The following is a 22,247-nucleotide window of genomic DNA, read 5'->3' on the forward strand; positions in this document are numbered from 1 at the left end:
GCAGACAGATTGGTGAAATAATGTCGTGGCTGCATCTCAGCTCTCACTTGTATTCTGCTGTTGGATGATTTAAGCCTTAAACCTTCTATCATTGGGGGATTAGTTGTTCCAACTTTGCTACTCTCATCTAACCTGCATTTAAACCTCTCAGGCAGTACAAGTGAATACACCAAAACAAAGGCAGGCAGAAATTATCTAAAGAAATGTGAACTGGAGGGGCTGGAAGTCTACCTACGCAGAGACAGATCAGGGTTTTACTGGTGATTTCTGGGCTGAGGCACATTACCAGCTAAAGGTCTTACTGTACAAGCGCACACAAAGGACAACAATCTGCCAAGAACGCCCCATGAGTGATACAACAGTGTCCTGTCCTCCGCACCTCTCAGCACTGATCCCTCGCTCTGCCTGCCTACAGCATTGATTCCCCGGCTCTGTGCAGCTGAACGCCCCCACATCTTCTTGGTGAGATTTGAAACAGGCAATAAGAAAAAGTTGAATTTTCTGTGAGCGGAAGCTGAATCCTCCACGGGCCTCTCTGTTTAGCTTTACCCATACTTGCTTCGCACCACGCACACATGCAAAGAGCACAAAATCAGATGCGCATTAGAGATTTGGAGCGCCTTTCATTTTCTTTTCCAGAGCTATCAGGCTCTCTTAACAAAACCTTGCCAATCTGAACTCTTTCTTCCCCATATCTCTGTGATCCACCCCATATCTGATGTTTAACATGACAGCAGTCTTTCATCATAAAGCAGATGGAAATGCTCCGCTGAAATCTGTCTTCTGTTTGGGGATAACCTTGACTCCTTAGCTGCTTTTCTATATCTGGGATTCATTGACAACTTCTGCACCTTCCACTTTTTTTCTTAAAGACACGACCCGTCAGTCAGGTTAGCCTATCTGTCAGTCAGCTTGTCACAAGGCAAAGCAGGTCTCACAAAAGTTATCTGAGGGAGGAATTTTGCTGGTGGAGGAAAGCTAGTGTTTCTACACACTCTGCCTCATTTGAGCGAGAACAATAGCAGCCCCTTTATTCAGCCCTGCCTCACTTTAAGTGCAATAAGCAGGTGAAAAAAAGTCTCATTTCACCCACTAGTAAGCCAACAGAGATGGCTAAATTTAATTCAGCAAATAACCTGCACAAGGCACGCTTTCTCTGTTTCTCACTAGCAACATCTGAGAACTTCTCTGAGTTATTGTGGTTTGGACAGTAATAACACCATGCAGACACACTTATTTCATTCAAAGGAAGAGTTTGACATTTTGGGAACACGCTTCTTCACTTTCTTGCTGAGAGTTAGATGAAAAGATTGATATTATGGTAAATGTATGGCTACAGCTGGTTAGCCTAACCTAGAAAACAGATTGGAAACACCTGTCTCTGTCTAAAGAAATAAAAATTTGGTAACCATCTTGAAAGGTGTGTTCAGACAGACAGCAAAGCACATTTTTGCATCATGTCATCTGTGCAAATTTGACTCTGTGTGTGTGTGCGTGTGTTTGTCTTCAGCTCAGTCTTTGACTGAACTAAGGAAATAACTCAGTTATTTACCATTATTTTTACTGAGACTTTCTCCCTTTTCCTCTTGCCTTTTTACATGGACTAAATACATTTTTTAAAGCACTGGCCAAATTTTATTTTATTTCCAAATCTCTCTAATTTACATGCTATTTCTAACTTCTTTTTTTCTGTACAAAAATGAAACTGTAAAAAGTACAATTTACAGTTTTACATGGGAGTTATGCACTTGATGTTTCCTGGATGGCAGCAGTGACTAACCTTATGAATTGCAGCTGGTTGCCTCACATACGACCAGCTGACCTCCCAGTGTGTGTACTGGTTTCAATCTGTGAGTCCTGAGTCCTGACAAATATCTATAAAACACTAAAACTGTCCCAGCTTTCAACACAATTAAAATAACAGTACTATTAAAATAGTTGTCTGTAGTACTTACATAGATGTTGACCGTGTTCTGTCCCACTTATTACCTAATTCAACATAAAATCATGAACAATTTAACACAGGTGCTTTTTTCTGACATTAACTACACTAATAGTTAGCAGTCACGCAGAAAAGGAAGCTGGTCTTTTCTAAAATACCCAATGAAATGCTACACTTACTGCAATATAGATTTTTGGCTGTGCATGGCAGAAAGGCTGATATAAAAGATCATATTAAGGTAGCCAAACATAAGTAGTAGCTACAAGCGGGGCAAACGCTGGTGGCAGCCATCTCAAACACGCAGTTAAGAAGGGGACCTTTGCCAGCCAAACACAACCAGAGCTTTCAATCAGGAAAGCTGCTCTGCATTGCTTCCAATTCTTTCCAGTAGCTGTGATGTTGAAACAAAAATATCAGTTGTGGCCTAAAAAGCATTTTCCCCTGAGACCACCACTGTAAAAGATATGTCTGTAAAAGTGTCAGGACAACTTGAAATGCAAACACAGTCAATTATTATTCTTTTAATTTTTTTAGCCATGATGGTGCTGTATATTTGTGAAACTTTGCCGGATCTGAGAGAAGTGATTTAAAATACACAGATGTCATCATGGTGTAAAGTCTTTGAGCTGAGTGTGAACTCGTGGGTCCAACAGGGGGAACATTTCACGGAGGTAAACACAGAAGCTAGAAACTTTTTTTGGCATATACAGCATGCGAACAACTTACTATGCTTACTATGGTGTTGAAAGGTACGGTCGGTTAGTGTGCTAAACGCGGGAATAATTTTCCCCCATCCAAATGAAAATGCCTATAGAGGGTGCATGAGTGCACACATGCATGATGGTGTGGTACACTAAAAGGGACCCAGGATTTTTTTTTTTTTTTTTTTGCAAAAATGTGGGAACATAACCCCTGTAAAACTGTGAAAAGCTGTTATTTCATGATCCTGGGCATTGTAGTGATAAAATTAAGAGAACTGGGTGAAAAATCCAGCAGCCTGGACGAGAAAGAACGAAAGAAGAAGCTTCAAGATAAGAACGATTAAAGAATGCAAAACACCTGGCAAGGATAAGGAATTTGACCAGCTGCATCTTCATTGTGTGAGAAAAACAGGACCCAACACCCACCTCTTCAGTAGCTGAATATGATTTTCACATAAGTAAATTGAATCTTGATCTTGTGTTTATCTAATGTGTGGTCTATTATGCTTTAGTTTGAAACAAGGTAAACATTTAACCTGTGTGAATAACTGGTTTGCAACCTTTTTGTGATATTATAAACAAACAAGTTGCATTATTTTTAAAAATACATTATTGAAGGTGTTGGAAATAATGGTGTCACATAACCCAACGAAAGCCTGACACTATTAGATTCGTAGCCAAAAGATGAGAGCATGAGAAGGAGGAGACTCCTGGGTCTGCAGGAAGGGGTGGGGGGACCCCAGAGTCCCCAGAAGAGTATAAGAATGAGTGTTTCCAAGGTAATTTTAGTCTAATCCCAGGATTGGCTCAGGTTTGTTGTTGTTTTGTCAAAGACTGCAATAAAACTCTCCTTTGCAACTGACTTTGCTTGTCTCCAGTGCTGCTTGGCAGAAGCTACAGCATCCACCACCACTTTTTGAAAAAGCTTGCAAGAATAGCTAAATTAGATCTAAGTTTGAGTTAATTTTAGAGAAGACTTCAGAGGTGTTTTGCCACAACAGTATTTAGTTATTGTCTGTTATCTTTTGGACTTGTGGTTTTCTGTTTGTGTTTATCCTTGTGTAATATTTTCATCCATGTTTAGTCAGTTTCCTGATTTATTTTGTAAGTTATCTCCTCATGTGTCATGTCTTGTGTTACTTCCTGCCTTTGTCTGTTTACATCCTGTTTTCTGTCACACTTGTCTTACATCACTTTCATTAGTCCTTTCTTGATCCCAGAGTCTCACCTGCACTCCTGTTCTGTATTAGTCTTGATTGCTCCACCCTTGTCTTCCCTACAGCCCTCTTGTTGTCAGCCAGTCCCTGTGTCCGTCCTTTTGCCCTTGTCCACCCAGTCCAGCTGTATCTTGTTCTTGTGATTAGTTTTCTGTGTTTATATACCTGTGTGTTCCTTTTGTAATTTGTCAGTTCATCTGTGTTTATCCCTGTCATGGTGTCGTTCCCTGCTCAGACTCCTGTCCTTTGTTTTGGGTTTCTACATCCCTCTGTTCATTGTTTCATTCTGGTTGGTTTTTAGGTTAGTTTTGATTATTTTCTTTTTCACTTTGAGCTTGTTGCCTGATTGATTTTTCCAAGCTTTTTGTTCATACCACCTGCCTGCCTGCTCTTTTGCATCTGGGTGCTTGTTGAAACTATAACATCTTAATGCTGGGAAGCATCTTAGCCTAGCTTAGCACAAAGATTGTAAACAGGGGCAATGAGCTAGCTCTGCCTTTCTGTAAAAATCACAAGTTGCAGTTTGAAAGGGGAGGGGTGCGGTGGCCGATGTATTTCCATCTTCAGCTAAATAGCAGCTAAAAACACAGAGAATGCATATTTCCCAAAATGTCAATTAATTTAATAATGAAATCATCAAAAATATAATAATAATATAATACACTGAGGAAGCCCATGTTCCTAATATTTCTTGACTGTTAATGGGAGGTCATGATTGAATTCAATGATGCTGACCCCAATCAGACTTAGCGTCTGAGTCTGTTTGATTGCTTGTTATCCTTAAGCCCAAAAAACTCCTGGTGGGCTCGCCTCAGTTCAGTGTTCAGTAAGCCATTTAGACAGAAGAGGATCATCTGCATAAATTTGTCTCGCCTGTAGACAATCCCATTGCTGACTGTTTTCTATGACAACTCCAAATCAAAGAAGAAGCGGACCGTCTTTATAAACCGAAGGCTTTCAGCTAACATTTACGCAGCCGTGGTGTTCCCACCCTGCTTGCCAATTTTGCAAGGCTTCATTTATTAAATTTAGGCGGGACGGGTTGCAAGCCGAGGTGCTTTGCTGCCGGCAGTGTGAGAGAAATCCGTTGAGTGACACACGGGATGATGAGAGGAAGGAAGAATATGGGACATGAGGGATGAGCGAGGCAGAGAGAGAGAGATTACAGCAGAGAGGAGGAGAGAAAGAGCAGGAGGGGGAACGAGACAGTTTACACACGCCATCTGTGCATCAAAGGTGTGGCTGTGCTGGCTTGCCTTCACTATGCACGGCTGTGTGATTGTTTTTGAACGAGAGATCTCTTGAATATAGATGGTCTCATTTCCACTCCCCTGACTGCTGAGATCTCCCTATTTTTCTTATTTCATCTGCACATGAGTGAGCAAGTCAGCTCTGCTGTTGTGTTGTTGAATCCTGCTGTGTGCAAGAAAAAAATATGCATCTGAGCAAAGACTTGTAATTATGTGCTGTATGCATGCAGGTAGCTCCACGTCATGTGATGAAATTAAAACTTTTTTCTTGCTTTAAAGTATTTTCTGGCACCCATCAAGGCATTCATAGACAACTCTTTTACTTCTTACATGCCAGAGGAGCCAATTACGTGACTAAGAATTTTCTAATCTGGCTCTTTCTTGCTTACAAGAAGACTCTCCTCATGAAATGTTGCCTTATGATGCTTCATTCCAACACATGAAAAGATAGGTAAACTAATTTTTGCTTGTAAACACCACACAGTGAGCACAATTATGCCAGGGGATGACAAAAACAGAATGATTACTTGTGATGCACCTTCTGCTCTCAAACAGTTTCATCACACAGGGGAGTTTAAGTTTTACAATCTGGCAGAGCGAGTATCACAGCTTCTCAGCCCCACGCCCACTTCTGTCTAAGTTATAGACTTCAAATCAAATCTACTGAAAGCCTTTGAGACTTCCAGAGGGAAGTCAGTTTTATTGAGAGCGTTTGATTGGTCCTGGTCTCGCTTGGATTGGCCTGCGAAAATAACAGACATAAATTCCTGTGTGGCTGCAATCCAACCAGACACCTCCACATGCCTGGGTAGCGAGCAGACCGCCATTAGAAAAGAAAAGCCCCAAGCGGCTTGTTTCCCCCCTCCCCTGCCTCTAACATCATATTTTTTTTACAGCCAAAGGCCTCCCTCTGCAACTGTGTTTTCCTCTAGCACTTTTGCTGTGAAACCAGCCCATCAGCAGTGCTCTCTGGTGCATAATTGGTGCCATTAGCGCGACGCATCACACACTCTCAGGCACTGAGGCTGGACAGCAGCAATAGCGTTTTACCCTGCTTTCTCTCTCTCTCTTTTTCTTTCTATCGCTCCTCATCCCACCAACTGTTTCACACTCACAGGGCTCACAGCCATCACATTTGTGGGAGTAATGGGCCTGGCAAATTACAGCAGATCGGGCCTCAGCAGGCTCAGCCCGGCAGCCACCAGGGAGCACCGAGCAGACGTGCTGATTCTACAGAACATGGCCTCCTGATCGGACAGAAAGAGGTGCCCTGGGAGGGAGGATGGGGAGCCAAGGAGGGATCATGTTAACATCCGCCGGCTGTGATTCGAATGTTGCATCGGTGTAAAAAAGAGACCAGTGTGTGCGCACATGTCTGTGTGTAGGGGGAAAACTTTGGATAATCTTCAAATTGGGAGTCTAGTCACACGTCTCGGCGTGCTCTGCAGAAGTTTTACTGTTGGAGAGACTCTGAGAAACAACTTGACGAAACACAATTTCCTGGCTGATTTCATTGATTATTTCTATAACTTTAGTTCTGCTCTGCCTCCATAATGGCTCACAGTTTGCTTGAGCTCGAACACACATGCAGCGCAGACATGCAGCCGAAACACGCCCTCCCACACACACAGATGGTCGGAGAGATGCCTCGACAATTAAGCCGTTCCATTTAAAGTCTCTCACTGTAACAAGCTGAAGGAAGCCTGCTGCTGGATCTTGCTGTTCTCTGACGCGTGTTGATTCCTCTGCGCTCTTGTTGGGCCTCCCGGGGGCCTTTCTGTGTGACCGAGCTCTTTCTTAATTACACCTGAGAGCAGCGAGCAGCTGCTCCTCTTCCACATCTGTGTCTCCATCAATCAAGCCTGTGAAGGGGCGTACGGAAAGCAAACTGGCAAATATGAAAGACACTCTCTCCCTTCTTCTCTGATTCTTCTGTGCTTCGCAAGTAGGAACACATGTCTGCAAAAGATTTTGTATCAAGTTGTCAGTTACACTTTGATATTCAATCTGACTGTGTTTTCCTCCACCAACAGGCATTGCTCACCTTATCCTGTGAGGATTCATGATGACGGATGCTATAATAAAGTTATTTTTGAAAACAAAGCATGACCTTGTGGGCAGGACATTCAAACTCCTGCTCCGTTTCCTCACAGCAATTGTTGTTCGTTCATAGCTCAGCTCTCTAAATGTGCCGCTTTTCATAAAATTGGTTGACTTTCAGTCCATGTATTTTTAACACTTTGGATACATTTTTAATAAAAGTTCTTCATCCCAGGGCTGTAAAACAGTGAGCTGGGAGACAATTTTAGCAGAGAGCACAAAGTGGGAAAACTGAGAAAAGGTTTCTCAAAAATGTCAACATTGTGCTTATTTATATCTCTTTTATAGAAATGTTACCAGAGTAAAAAATAATATCATAAACAGGTCAGCAGTAGGTCTCAGATTTTCTGCTTCCACCTGTTCACTGCAGCTGCGCGATCAGATATTGGGCCATCATCAAATTGAAACTAAAATGGAATAAGATTAAGTGTTTTATATATACACCAGCTTGGTGAATATTTCTAAACATAAACCATATTTCTTCTTTGGATGTATTGGCACTGCTGTGGAACATAAATATTTATCAGGGCTCCAAAAGGTTAAGTGTGTGGGAGTAATAGAATCTGGCAGCTGAAAATATTGCTGAAACGCAACATCTCCAGATTGTGTTGCAAGATGGAAAGTGTCAACAGCACTCCAGTGCTGCTTTGCAACAGCAAGCATCACAAAAATGTTTTGGTTTTTTTTTTTTTGGGGGGGGGGCATTATGTAACAATGTTTAGCACAACAAGCCTCATCAATATTGCAGCAGGTTGCTGCGTTGCTGGTTGCACTTTGAGTACGCAAGTGTGCAGAATGTAATCTGACCTCCTGTGTCAGATGTAACAGCAACAGAGTCTTAGGCCTTCAGTTAGAGGAAAAGTGGCTGATGCAAGATAGTGGGGACAAAGGTGAAGTTTTACATTGTAAACAGCTATAATAGATTATTTTGCTCATATACTTTCCTGCCAAGAGTTAGATGACAAGATTGATACCACTGCATGAAGCCACCATGTAATTTTAACTTAGCATAAAGACTGCAACAGATGGCAACAGCTAGCCAGGCTCTGTCCAAAGGTGAAAAAGTCTGCAATAAAGGCACTGTTTTGCAAGCTTCAGGTCAGTCTCGATTCTTAAAACTCAAGTTCCAAGTCAAGTCCGAAGTCCTAAACTTTATGATGTCTTAAACAAGTCATAATGCACTCTTCAGCAAATGTAATGCCATTTTAACAACAGCTATAATGTATAATAAATATTTATTATTATTATTATTAATTAACTATTATTAATTATAATTTTGATTGAAAAATAATCAATAATTAATTTATTATTAAAAAATATATTTACAAAAATCATGAATATTTCTTAAAACGTGTATTTATTTGTTGCAACAAGTTTGATAAAACAAATGTGACTGAACTTAATCATAAATAAGTATTGCTGACATTTACTTTTTAGTAATTTACTATTTAGCACTATTAACCAGTACCACAATAGAATTCATTTTGTATGTTTCTGTTCTGTCTTTTTGTATATAACTCATCTCATCCCATTTGGAAAAATGGGGATAACTTTTTCTTTCCAAATTGGCTTGGGAAATGGTATCAAGTATTTTCAAGTCAAAATGATGTCATTTAAGTCAATTATGAAGTCATCAAAATTGTGACTGGAGTCCACACCCCTGGAAATTGGCCAGTAAGCCCCCTAAAGCTTGCTTATTAAAAGGTCACATTTTGTTTGTCATATCCATACATTTTAAGCAAAGTGTTAAGACATCACTGTTTTGTTTTGTGTTTCCAGTCTTTGTGCTAAGCTTAGCTAACCAGCTGTTGGCAGCAGTTTTATATTTATTGTACAGAAAGGAGAGAGGTGTAATTTCTCTCATCTTACTCTCAGCAAGAATGAGCATAATTCCCATAAGAGTTTCCAGTAATATTTATGACTACTTTCTGAGGTTGTGTGATATAAAATGTTCTAATGGATCCAATTTTTGATCGTTTAGTCATCGTTGATGTCACTCAGGGGGTAGAGCGGGTTGTTTTGATCCCTGACTCCTTCTGTCTGCAGGTCTGGCCCAAGTATCCTTGAGCAAGAGATGATTCCCAAAATGCTTGTGAATGTTCGTGAACTCCAAAGTGCGTGTGAATGTTTAAACTAAGTAGCAGGTATTTTAGTATGGTATCGTCGGCCACTAGTGGATGAATCTCTGTGTGAACAGGTGAATGTGACAAGCTGTGTAAAAGTGATTTGGGTAGTTGGAAGAGTATACAAACAAAAATCCATCCCGGTAAAACAACGTCTCCTTGCAGATAGAGAAGCTTAAACTCACACTGCATCAACTATTAAAATGGACAGTCTGCTGAGGAAAGACTTTAAACACCTTATAAAACTGATTTTATAAACCCTTCCAGTTTATTATGTCGTAAAGATCCGTTATTTAAGGTTCAATAAATGAAAGCCTTATGGCTATAAAATGCAAATGTTATATTCATGTCCAACTGCAAACTAAATGTATTGATCAATTTAACAACCTGCAGCTATCTGAGAGTCAGATTCACTTTGTGTACAGCAGCTTGTGATAGTGATGCTGGAGACACTCAAATAGTGTAAATAATATAAAATAGTTAGTTTCCTAAAATATACTTTTTAAAATTTAATGCACAAGTTTCAAAACTTTCATGTGAAGAGTAGACTTTTGTCTGTGGGAGGTCAGCAGAAGCAGCACATTTTATTGGCATTTGTTATGAAGTGTGGTTAGGTAGTAAGAGGAGAACAGGAGCCTTTCTTGGCCCCGTAGTTACTGACAACAGGAGGGAAAGCACAAGAGGAGCTCAGGGTCTACATCCACTGGCTAAACAACCTGTGACTGCAGCATATAAACATTTAACACATTATTGATTCAATGGATAATCACAGTCTAATGAGCACTTGTTCTCTCAGTTTGAGAATTTAAGATTACATGATAATGAACCACTCCAGTTAGAAAGTATTTATTCAAATCCCTGACACACTGGCACCGTGGCAACTGCATATGTCTAAAAGAAATATATATATATATAAACAACACATCCCACTATATATTACCATGTATGATAAAATGCACAGATGAATCAATATGAACACAGTCAGCTAGTCAGTAACACGTACAATCACTTTATATACTGTATCCCATTTTGTGTTTTGCAAACATAAAATTCAATATTAGATCAATAGTGATATTCACTCTGCAGCAGTGTGCTGAAACTTGCTCAGTACTCAGGCGCTACAGCAGATATTGATTCAGTATTGCAGTTTGTGTGTGTAGTGTTGGATGAAACAGCTTAAGGTATATTTTGAGCAAAGATAGAAGAACTTGCACACAGAAATGTGAGCTACTTAAATGTGAATTTCTCAGGTGTTTGTTTGTTCCTCTTGCTTTTTGTAGTTAAATAACACATTTTTTTGGAAACAATGACAAGTAGTGTTGGCAGCTTGAGTGTCTTTGGTTTTATACGCAGCTAAAAGACGTGGTTCATCCTAACATTTTAAGGAAAACACTTTTTGGAGGGTAATTTCACAATGATCCTTTGAAAACAGAAAAGCTGCAGGACTTATTTAGTTAGCTTCTTTTTCCTTGATGATCTTTTCGAAAGATGAGACAATTTTGCATGGTAATCATCAAGACAGTCATTCATTCCTCACATGCATGAGATTATACACACATTTTTTTAAATAAAAAACAAAACTATTGCAATCTGGTTTTGTAAAAAGCCTAGATATGTTTTATTTTCAGTGCAATTTAAACCAGTAAGGTTTTACCGAAATTGTATGTGATTGGGAAGCACTGAGCACACGACTGGATAAATGAGACTTGGATTATACTGCACAAGTTGCGTTTTAATTTGTTAACAGGTGTTTGAACATGGTGTTGCCGTTGCTGAAGGTAGACGCCTATCAAAAAATCAATGTGTTCATTTTCTGTGGAGACATGTTCAAAAAACAGTTTTCCTCCCAAATTCAAAGTAATATGACAGACTGATTTGATTTGAATTGATTTACAAATGGTCATTTTGTTCCAAACACTGGCCTCCTGGGGAAAGTCAGCTGGTTTTACGACCCATCCACTATCTCAACCTGCCTTACAGTGACTACTCCCTTCTTCACTACCGTCAGCACATTGGACAATAACAGTATCACAGAGACATTCTGTTGTTTGGATTCTTTTGACACTGAAGCTTCAGGTATTTATTGGCTGTTACACTCTGCCTTATTGGCACCAAACAGTCTGCTGATAGGTGAGCAGGCTGACTGGTTTTTAGTCATCATTTAATGTCACGTTACAGACATAGTGTTAGATAAGTGTCAGATAAGTTTATAACACAGTGTCTTTTTACAACATATTGGCTGTACCAAATGACTTTGTGACATTTGCTGTTGACATTTCTTTTCAGAAACATGATATGTTCTTATATTCAGTCACAAGACAAAATGGTATTTTTAACAATGATGTTGCATTTATCAGTTTTTACTGCATGAAACCCAGTGTAAGTCATTATCACCGAAAAAGAAGAGAGGCATCATCAACATGAAAATAAAAGTATCAATATGACCATTTCACAATCACCACCAGGTGATTTATGGATTAATTTATAGCACAGTTAATGTCTTAAGGATATAAAATGCATTGGAGCTACTTTACAAACGCTGTTAAACACATTATTCATCATTATAAGTTAAGCTCTGAGTACAATCAGGCTCCATGTTCATTTTTATGTCTTTGGTCGTGTTTAGCCCAGAGCGAGAGGCTGCTTCTCTCTGCTTTGGTGAGGCCTTTGCCCTCTTTACTGCAACCACAGCCACAATCACTCCAACCACCAGCAGTCCCACCAGTCCACCCCCCACAGCATAGGCAGTAACATTAGCTGGTGGATTTGCTGTGGGACCAGTTCCAGGCACTGGCTCCAAATTCACACCAATGTTTTGTGTCTTGATTACGCTCAAAAGGGTCTTCTGTTGAAAGAGGCATTTGTGTGTGTCTTCCCAGTATAGACCATCACTGAAATCCTCTTCCCCAGCATCTTCCTCATAATAATCATATTTGGAAGATTCAGTGTCCTCCAAAAACTCAGTGCCTCCTAAACCAATGCACAAGTACTCCCCTCGATCTTTCACTTCTATGTGGGAAATGATCAATGAGGAGCCATTCTCAGACAGAATGAGTCTGCCCTTCAGATCCTCTGGGATGGGAACAGACTTGTCGTTTGAGTCGTGGATGAGCTCATATTCGCTCGATGGTCCTCTGCGGTGCCACTGCACCCCTTGGTAATTATGTGCACCCGTATCACAATCTAGCAAGATGCTACCACCTTCAGCAACAATTTTTTCTTGGGATTCCTTTTTGGGGCAAAGAACCAGCAAGTAATGCATTTCAAGAGAAGATGAAATGCATGAATAGTCCCCGATATGTTCATCAGAGACGGCAGGAATTACCAATGAGAAGTCTTCTGATTTGTCACCACGTGCTATCTTCTCGCTGCTACCATTGATAGTCCCCATTGGTGTCTCCCACTGCTGTTTGTCACCATCAAAGGGGCATTTTAGTACAACTCTGTCCCCTTGGGAGGCAAAAATGGTCTTGCTCTCGCTGCGGTCTGGTAGAGACATGCTTTGGAAACTGAGACACGTCTCACCTTTGCTCACAAGGCAGGTGAAATGATGGTTATACTTTAACGTGCTGTTGTCAAGCAAGAGTGAAGCCCCATTGTCTCTGACCTCGACACCCTGCAGCTCAGTGTCCAGTGACACGCTGCTATCCAGGAAGAGTTTCGGCTCATAAGACGGAGACATTTCATGATACCAGCGCACAGAGGTTCCCTCCAAACCAGTGGAAGTGGATTTGCACAGAAGCTTAGCCCCTCCATCTTCTGCCTTCACAATGATCTCCTCAGAATCAACCTCCTCATTGCACACAAAGAGCCACTGTAAGTGCTGGCTTACTCGTGTCCGGTTCTTCCAGCATTCCCTTCTATAAATCCCAGAGTCCTTGGGTGTGAGCTTGCTAATCCGGAGCCCGAGCAAGCTTTCTTGTTCATTGATGTGGATGCGACCCTGGAGGTCTGCCGGGTGTGTAATGGGTGCACTGTCGGCCGAGGAGTTCCCAAGCAGCTGGTCTCCTTCTGGAGCACATCTATAAACAACAATATAATCCACACCGAAACAATAGCCCATCTCGATGTTGGTGCCCTCTGCTCTCAACACTGGCTCTGCCTCCTGACTGTAAACTGGATGGAGGAGGAGAAGCAGAAACTCCAGAAACCTGATAGAAATCATGTTGTCTGTCTGTCCCGGGCCATGTGTTTGTCACACTCCGGGGAGGGTGCTTGCAGTAAGTCTGGTTTATTGTATCCACATTGGTTTGCCACTTTGGGTCCGCCTCCAGCTGATATGAGTTTCCTCCTCCACATTCTTCCTCAGACCTACAAACACACTCTCAGCCGCGGAGTGACAGACGTAAGAACACAAAGACATGCACAAACTAACTCGCTGAGTGACAGGAGTGGGTGGAAACGCATTGAAGTCATTAAAGTCATTAAAGTCATTTATAGAATTGTGACAAGTCTGAGACAGCCAATAAGGCGAAACAATAGCCAAGAGACAAAACATTTTAAAAAAAACATTAGCGTCCTGGTTGTACATTAACTGTGTTGACGGACAGGTTTTTAGCCAGCTGTGGGTGTTGTCAGCCACCATGCAAGGTCACCTGGTAGCAGTTAACAGAGAGTGTTTATGTGCACGCATGTTAAGCAAGCATGACTTGCAAATGCATGCAGTGTGTGTTTTCTGTACAATCATGCTCTTATTCAGTGAGCAGACTAATCTTAAGTAAATCTAGAAGTATCATATTATGTTCTTTGGCATTGTGAGGAAACACAAAGGATTAATTCAATCTTGTGCTGTTTTTCAGATGGAAGGAACTGTGTCTTCTTGGTTAATATTGTGCAGTAGCTGAGTCATATGATAGGCTTCATAAAAGCTGTGAAAAAAATCAAAATGCCCTCAGGTCAATCAGTATTCAGGAACAATCTGGTCATTCTACCAAGGACCTCATAATGTCGCACTTTGTATCATAACCAATGTGTGTAAAATTGTTCGTCTTACTGGTATTACTGGTATTACTGGTAGTAGTGTAATGTAACAAAGTATTGGTACTTTGTCACAGTACTTAAGTATTTGTATTTTTTGACTTGAGTTTTTATATTTCTGTCAACTTTTAGTCCAATAAATTTCCCCTAAGCAGTTTACTTACTTTGTTTCTACAAAATAAAGTTGAAAGGTTTAGTGAATTAGTGTTTTAAGCTTGATAAATTTGGGTTAATGACGCAAGGCCAGGTTCAAACAAGTGCTCTCGAAGCTGCAGTTACGTTTCAATTTTTAGTGAAGTTCAAGCTGCACCTAAAATCAGTTGCTACATGGTAGTGGCCCTATGAGTAGAATTCCACTTAACAATGAGACAGACTTTATGATGCAAAAGCAGAGAGCAAAAAGAGTGAGTAATGATTCATCTGTGTCAGTCCTAGAGGTCAAAGCTTTTCTTTAAATGCTTTAAATTGTGAACTTGTTTTTCTTTTAGCCTTGCAGTGTATGCTCAGTATACATGACCAATTCACAAAAACTTGCGTCTGCCCTGCCCTGCCAGTCACATGTGATTGCAACTTGACTGGTTGTCTTGATGTGAGCATATTGTTATGCACTCTCATTGTGCCACTAGCTTAGTTGCAGGTATCCCAGCATGCTTTGTGCAGTGAATCAGTTCCTTTTATCACATAATGAATGGGAGCAAATTTCTGGTTGCGTATGGTCCTGTATAGTGGGCATGCATAGCAATGTAGGCTTTGTTTTAAGGAGGTTTACATCTTAAAAAGAAAGTCATTTTCTGGTAAGATATCTGTACTTTTACTAAAGAGCAACTTTCAGGTATTTCATCCATCACTGCCGATATGTAAAGTTTAGAGATCTTAACTGTCTTTCTATGTTAACACATACAAAGGCGTATTTTCTTTTTGTGTGCATTCGATTCCCCCAACAAAAACATAAACGTAGCAGGAGAAGACTTTTACTTTGACAGAATTAAAGATGTGAACACCATAAATTGATGCAGATGAGGCACACACTGATGCATAAAAAATACCACAATTAAAGTATTTGATGCTCAAAATCCTCTGGTGGAGGTCCTCAAGTCCTCAAACCCCCCATGCTGTATTTGCCCGTCCCAATATTGATAAGAAACCTACGCCCGTCTGTTTTTTATTCGCAAAGCATAGTTGGAGGGAGTATCTGTTAATACTAAACTGTTCTGTTTGTTTGCTTATAAGATATTTTGCCAGCTCTTCTGTCTAATAAGTTAATATGTCACCACAAGTCACATTTTTGACTTTAATCTACTGTTAAACAACAGGACACAGCTAGTATCTTACTTCTCATATCACTTGTCTCCTTCACTTTATAAAGCCTTGTCTAAAGGCGCTTTCCAGCAAATAAACAATAAAAAAACACATTTCTGCACAGCCACAAACCTGTAGTGCATAAATGTAAAACAGATTTTATTTTTTCTTACGGCAGGAATGACAATGATTGTTGGTGGAAATATGAAACAATAAAAGGTCATCTCTTGTTATTCAAGTCTGCTTTATCAAGGACCTCGGCGTCCGTGTGCTCTTGATAAAGCGGGCACTCTATCTCTGGCTTTCGGTTTCTCAGGTTGTAAATGCCCTCAGCTTGCCCTGATATTATATGACAGAGGACAAGCATTGGTGGTGGCTTTGGTATCATGCGGGTCAAATATGCTGTTTGCTTTACAAGATGTCTGGCTGTGTTTTGAAAAGTCACTCATATTGAAGGATGGATGAATGGATCAGTCCTAGTGAAAGTAACTGGATAAAAGTAACAAGTTTTGGTAAGTTCTCTGGACAAAATTACCTTTGTTTTCTTTCATCTTTATTTCTTGACTCCTCAAAACAGCGCTCAGACTGGGAGCATCTGCATGATGCCTGAACCACATTTCGCTCATTGCTCAGGGGCAGTTTGGAAAAACTTCTCCTTTCCTCTTCCAGTTTATTTGCCTTTGTTTACCTCTCTGTGCCAATGTTTCATCTGAGACTCTCTATTGTGCCTCTCGTTGATGCCATTGTTCTCTGAGTTTTGGGGACTGTGCAGTAACCTGGATACAGTTGCTTTGAAGTCACAGTAAGTATGTGGTTATTTGTTTCGAGTCTGGGTGAGTTACACATCCTGCTTCAGCTACATATTTATCGGGGGGAGTTGAGAGCAAGTGGATTACAGTCCCAAACAGATCAGGTAACTTGGATTAGAGAATGTATCTAAGTACATTTACTCAAGTACTGCACTTAAGTACAGATTTTAGGTACTTGTATGTTGCTTGAGTATTTCCTTTTATGCTAAGCTATACTTCTACTCCACTGCATTTCAGAGGGAATTATTATACTTTTTACCTCACTACATTTATCTGACAGCTGTAGTTGCTTTACAAATTAAGATGTTTGCATAAAAACATAAAAAGAATTTATAAAATATTATGTTTTTTTAAAAATAAATTAAATTACCAAATGGTTTATGAAGGTAAAGCTGGAACACTTAGCTGATTAATCAATTAGCCAATTGACAGAATACTAATTGACAAATATCTTGATAAATAGTGAGATCATTTTCTATATTTTTAAAGTAATTATTAAGGTTTTTGGGGGTACATTTAATTTTTTTTTTAAAAATTTATTTTATTTTATTTTATTTTATTTTATTTAGATTTTTCTGCATTAGCTGCATACTTCTTTCATCAGTGCTAGTATCATCAATGCATTTGTAACTCTTAGTTCAGTCATTCCTGCAGAAACAACAGGAGCTTTGTAGCAAGAGATGGTTGCTTTTGATTGCGTGACTTTGCTGAAACCCATGATTCAAGCCAGCTAACATTTAACAGGTTGACTGCAAAAAGAGGGAGCGTGAATGACACTGTTTATTCTGCAGGCCCACATGTTTTTTTATGCCCCTGCTTCTTTCTATAAAGAAAAGCGTTTCCCATGAAACACATGCAAAATTGAACATCTCCCTTGTCTGTGCTTGTTCTTGGGCACAATGTTTCGAAACAATAACTATCAGTGCACTCTGATGACCAGCTCAGTCCTCTCAACATATTGGGTATTAAAAAAGAAAGAAGCACCAACCTGTTTTCCTTAGAGGCATATCATCTGTTTACTAGTACATAAACTATAATGAACCTGGCTACCCACTCCACAGCAGCAGCTTCCGTGCTGCTGAGGGAACAGCTTGCAGAGCTTGTGATCAAGCATCATGATTAAGCACCAACTGCGAGAAAACTCTCCGTGTGTTCAGTCCAATTCAGCCCTGTGCTGATTACACTCATCAGGACCCCGTATGCTGCAGGGTTTGGAGGCGCACCAACTGCTGTTTGAGATACAGACTTTTGCCAAAATTATTTAATTACTGGACATATGGGCTGCAATAAAAGAGCAGAGCTTTGAAAAGAGGGATGAAATAGGGCAGTGGGAGCATAAAATCAAATAACACTTTTATGCAATCTGCATCTGTAATGTTTTTTCCTTCTTCTAGAATATCAAAGTTATTTCAGGGTCACATTTGAATTTACTTATACAAGGTCTCAGTTGTGCCTCTTTGCAATATCTGTCACCGCCTCTGCGTGGCGCTGTGGTGCACAAAACAACACAAACCAACAGTAGAAGAAAAATATATTTCATAACAAAACGTCACTTCCTCTGACCGCTGCTAAAGGTAAATTATTTTCCCACGAAAATATGTCTAACATATCTACACGATGGATGTATTACTCTGTCCACAGTAACAGACGGTAATAAGTTAGGTTTTATAATTTAATCCCGGGATGTCTCGCGATGCCAGTGGTGTTTTTGGCACTGCTATTGTCTCTATGTGCTTCTAGCAGTTAGCTAACTAGCAAGCTAAACATCTAGCATGTTTTCACTAATCAAACAGTAGAGTTAATTCAAAGAGGTTTTTACTCTGAAACTGTGGGCTTAATGTACCCGGTTATCCGCAAAAACTCTGTTAAGATATTAGTATGTTTTGAACCTGCTCAACGCAGTTAAAACGTGCTCCAGGTTATGCTAAAAGGTACTTTTTCATGTTTATGAATGACTTTGATTGGCAGTGGCAAGATTCCCACGGTCATGAAAAACCTGGAAAAGTCATGGAATGCCACAATCACGTTTTCCAGGTGTGGGAAAGTCATGGAATAAGTCAAAATAATTGAACGTTTTGGAAAAGTAATTAAATTCTTAACCCTTTGAACCCCGAGCAAACTGTTTTCACCCAATCGTTTGCAACAGATCAGTGGAAAGTACAAGAAAGTTACCTTAAAATTGCCAGACTAAAAGGAAAGTAAAGAATATATAAGTGACCTGAAACAGTGCTTAAAAATAATAATTCTGTAACATAATCTTAGATAAACATGTTTGTGCATTTCATTCTGATAATTATAAACAAAGTTTTCTCAACACTTTCTCTTAGCTTTAAAAAATCTAAATCTACTTATTTCTTGCCTTTTTTCTATGTTTTTAAAAGAAATCAAACCAATTTGCTCAGTGCTCAAAAAAACACATGAAAGACGTCTGAACGCAGCACAAACTAATCGATGCTAATTCAGGTTTCACATTTTATTATTTTTATTATTATTATTAAAAATAATATACATTTTCGGAAAAGTCATGGAATTTTTATTGTGTGTAATTAGATTACTATGGTAATCTTGGGTGGATGGCCTTTCATTTAATGTAACACAATGGAAAATTTACTTTCTGACGCTGTTGATGTAAATGTAGCTCTAATATGTGCACGACAACATTTTGTTCGCGTCACATACGTGTATTCATTTCACTCCCCATGACCTGTCTCTCTCTTCATGTATGCTGGTTAGCTAAAATTATGTTTGAATTTGATATGTTTAAGAAAAGTGGGGCAAGAAAAAAATGTCATGGGTCCTTGAAAAGTCATGGAAAGGTTTTGAAATGTTGATGAAAATGTGTTAGAGCCCTGCAGTGGGTCATTTACTGATACCTTGACAAATTTGCTCACGTTTTTCCACTTTCCACTGCAAAAGATCTGACACCAGCTGTGCAGAATAACCATTATCTGCTGTTAGGAGTTGTATGTTATGAAGGCAAGACTGTGACGAGATGTAACCCATAATAGCATAAAAAGTAAACAACTGGGTACCCTGTGTATCAGAGCAGGAAGATTGAATTTCAAGGTGTTTTTAAGAGATTTTATCACTTTACAAAAAGAGTTAGGTTTTCAGGTGAAAAATGTTGTCTGTCAATACTTTTACATTATTTGAAACTTGGATTAATGTCAGAATGACCTGAAAATTAGCTTCTTTTTTTTTAAGAGAGAGAGAGAAATCATTAGAAAATGGTCAAATAAGTAGGGAAAAATATCAATAAATCTAAATTCAGAATTTCATTAATCTGCCAGCCCCCTTGGCAGGTGAGTTAATTCCAGACACTGTTTGCACTCAAATGTATATTGGGTTTCAACTGGAAAAAATGGTGGTTTAGAGGTTTAGTTACTCTATAAAATTGGGAATGTTACTGTGCATCACTGCAACTGTCTACTCAAGCTGCCAAGATATAGCTCACACTGCCACTTGATATTTTAAGTGTCAAGTTATTTTAGCTCCCTCTTTTGTTTTCACCCCCCCGGATTTCCTTCTTCTCTCGCTCCTTTAGGTGATCTGCCTCAGGAATTTGAATCAATGTTGCGCTTGATCACAACATCCCTGTGCCTCCGGTGTCATCGTGCCACTGCTCTACCTTTACACCTGAGACCATGTGCAACGCTGAACTCAGCAGAGAACCAGCAGACCGTGGAGGCTCTCTATGATCTTTCTGTCGACATTCAGAAGGTCCGGAAACTTAAAGGCTGGGTGCTGCATCAGAGCCCGGCTTATACTAAGGAGGTAGCTGACCTGCTGAAGGACATGGGAGCCTCGGGCTCCGTCATTGCCCGGATCTTAGCAGTTCACCCTGAGGCGGTCCTCTGTCACCCAGAGCAGATGAAGGCTCAGAGGGAGCTGTGGATTTCTGTGTGCCCCAAACAGAAAGAGCTGGTTGGTATCATTGAGAAATTCCCAGCCTCCTTCTTCACCTCCTCCAGTCACCATGGCAACCAGCGGAACAACATCGCTTACTTCCAGAGCTTAAACCTCAACAAGCGAATCATCACCAAACTCATGGCCAGCGCTCCCCAGAGCTTCAGCCGGCCCGTAGAGCAGAACGAGGTGATGGTGTGCACCCTCCAGCAGGCCTACCAGGAGCTTGGAGGGGAGAAGGCCAACATGAAGATCTGGCTTCAGAAGCTGTTGAGTCAGAACCCATATGTTCTCCTCAAGCCTCCGGAGGTGCTGAGGCAGAACATGCTGTTCCTGAGAGACAGGGGCTTCAGCACGGCTGAGCTCCTCCACCTCCTCTCCAAACTCAGGGGCTTTGTCACAGAGCTGAACCCAGACAGCATGCACCGCACCCTGTCGTACTCACAGGACACAATTGGCTGCTCCGAGGCAGAGCTGCGGGACATCATCCTCAACTGCCCGGCTCTGCTTTACTACCCCGATGACATTCTAGCTGAGCGCTTTAAGGGCCTCCTCAGCGCTGGGATCAGCATGTCTCAAATCATAGAGACTCCGACTGTTTTGGAGCTGACCACACAGATAGTGAATTATCGCATTCAGAGACTAAGGGCGCACCGTTATGACGTAAGGACAGGTAGTCTGGAGGTCCTTAATGGCACTAAGAAGGACTTTGAGATGAGCTGTGGAAAATTACAGCTACGGAGAGAGAGACCGCTTTTTAACCCTGTCGCTCCATTGAGAGGAGATGACTGACAAAGGCTGTGTGGACTAATGCAAGTGAGTTAAAGCTGTAACTGGAAATGTACTAATTATTTATAAACTGGATACTGTGTCAGTAACTGATTAAAATTACAAGTTGGACTGCACAATATAAAAAACAAAATCCTATTGCAATTATTTTGACATATTTTGATTGGGTTATGAATCACAGTTTTGGTGGGAATAATTTTTGAATTTCATTTTCAAAAAAAAAAAAAGGCATTTTTGCTGGAGTCTGTGCCAAACAACTATTTTTCCTTTTGTCTGGAATAGGATTTGTAGGCTGGGACCTCTCTGTGACACCACAATGTTTCATTTATGGTGGTATTTTGTAATAACTAATGGTAATGACCTTCATTTATAGAGCACTTTTTATACAAAGGATGTGGTTCAATAAAGATGCAACACAAAAAGGACAACAAGATTAGACTATGTAAAGACGTGTTATTGCATGTGTTTAAAAACCCAGCAGAAGATCTGACAGCTCGTAAAAGATTATAGTATAACAGAGAGTCTGCAATTTATGCTGGTCCCAAACCATTGAGAGCTTTAAAAACAAGTGAAAAAACCTTAAAATCCATTTTAAAAGATACTGGGAGCCAGCGGAGTGAAGCTAAAGCCGGGGTATTATGCTCCGCCTTCCTCGTTTTCGTTAAAAGTGTAGCATCTAGTTTCTGGATAAGTTGAAGTTTATGAATTGACTGTTTCGGAAGGACGGTTAAAAGAGCATTGCAATAATTTAATCTTTTTGTAATAACAGCAGGAATATGTTTTTTTTAGTATCATTATAGGACAGGAATGGTATTATCTTGGTGATGTTTCTAAAGTGTTAAAACACTGTTGCACATTTTACCTTTTGTAAAAAATGTAAGCTCGTTATTTGGTTATTGCAATTTCGATAATATTTTGAAGCCCCAATTACAACAATGTCACTTGAATTTGACAATGTAGATTCCAAAGAGTGCAGACTGAACTGACGCCAGAAAATAGTCTAAAAATGAAATATTTAATGGGTGTAAAGACAGACTTAAATTGATTTTTCTTCATGTGCTCAAAACTGATATGAGATTTCTCACTTGGGAAAGTTACAGTGACAAGAATTGGCTTGAACTCAATTTCTGCTGC

At 40.1% G+C, this 22,247-nt stretch overlaps 2 protein-coding genes across 3 annotated transcripts; one reads left to right on the forward strand and one right to left on the reverse strand.

The window, feature by feature from the left end:
• Positions 1–9,829: 9,829 nt before the first annotated feature.
• Positions 9,830–13,583, reverse strand: LOC148189164 (uncharacterized). The gene has a single exon (XM_088080034.1). The coding sequence runs from the start codon at positions 13,496–13,498 to the stop codon at positions 11,885–11,887; it is 1,614 nt and encodes a 537-aa protein (XP_087936160.1). The 5' UTR covers positions 13,499–13,583; the 3' UTR covers positions 9,830–11,884.
• Positions 13,584–17,924: 4,341 nt separating this feature from the next.
• mterf2 (mitochondrial transcription termination factor 2) lies at positions 17,925–21,546 on the forward strand. 2 transcript variants are annotated; one of them, XM_042496426.2, is made up of 2 exons: positions 17,925–17,992; positions 19,963–21,546. In XM_042496426.2, exon 2 carries the CDS (start codon positions 19,989–19,991, stop codon positions 21,114–21,116), a length of 1,128 nt encoding a protein of 375 aa, XP_042352360.2. In that variant the 5' UTR covers positions 17,925–17,992; positions 19,963–19,988; the 3' UTR covers positions 21,117–21,546. The 2 variants fall into 2 exon arrangements, with proteins under 2 accessions (XP_042352360.2, XP_087936163.1); XM_088080037.1 differs by lacking the exon at positions 17,925–17,992 and adding an exon at positions 17,995–18,068.
• The last annotated feature ends 701 nt before the right edge of the window (positions 21,547–22,247 follow it).

The sequence above is a fragment of the Plectropomus leopardus genome, chromosome 7 (assembly GCF_026936395.1).
Source record: "Plectropomus leopardus strain MGB_pleo_1.0 chromosome 7, ASM2693639v1, whole genome shotgun sequence".
Taxonomy (NCBI): domain Eukaryota; kingdom Metazoa; phylum Chordata; class Actinopteri; order Perciformes; family Serranidae; genus Plectropomus; species Plectropomus leopardus.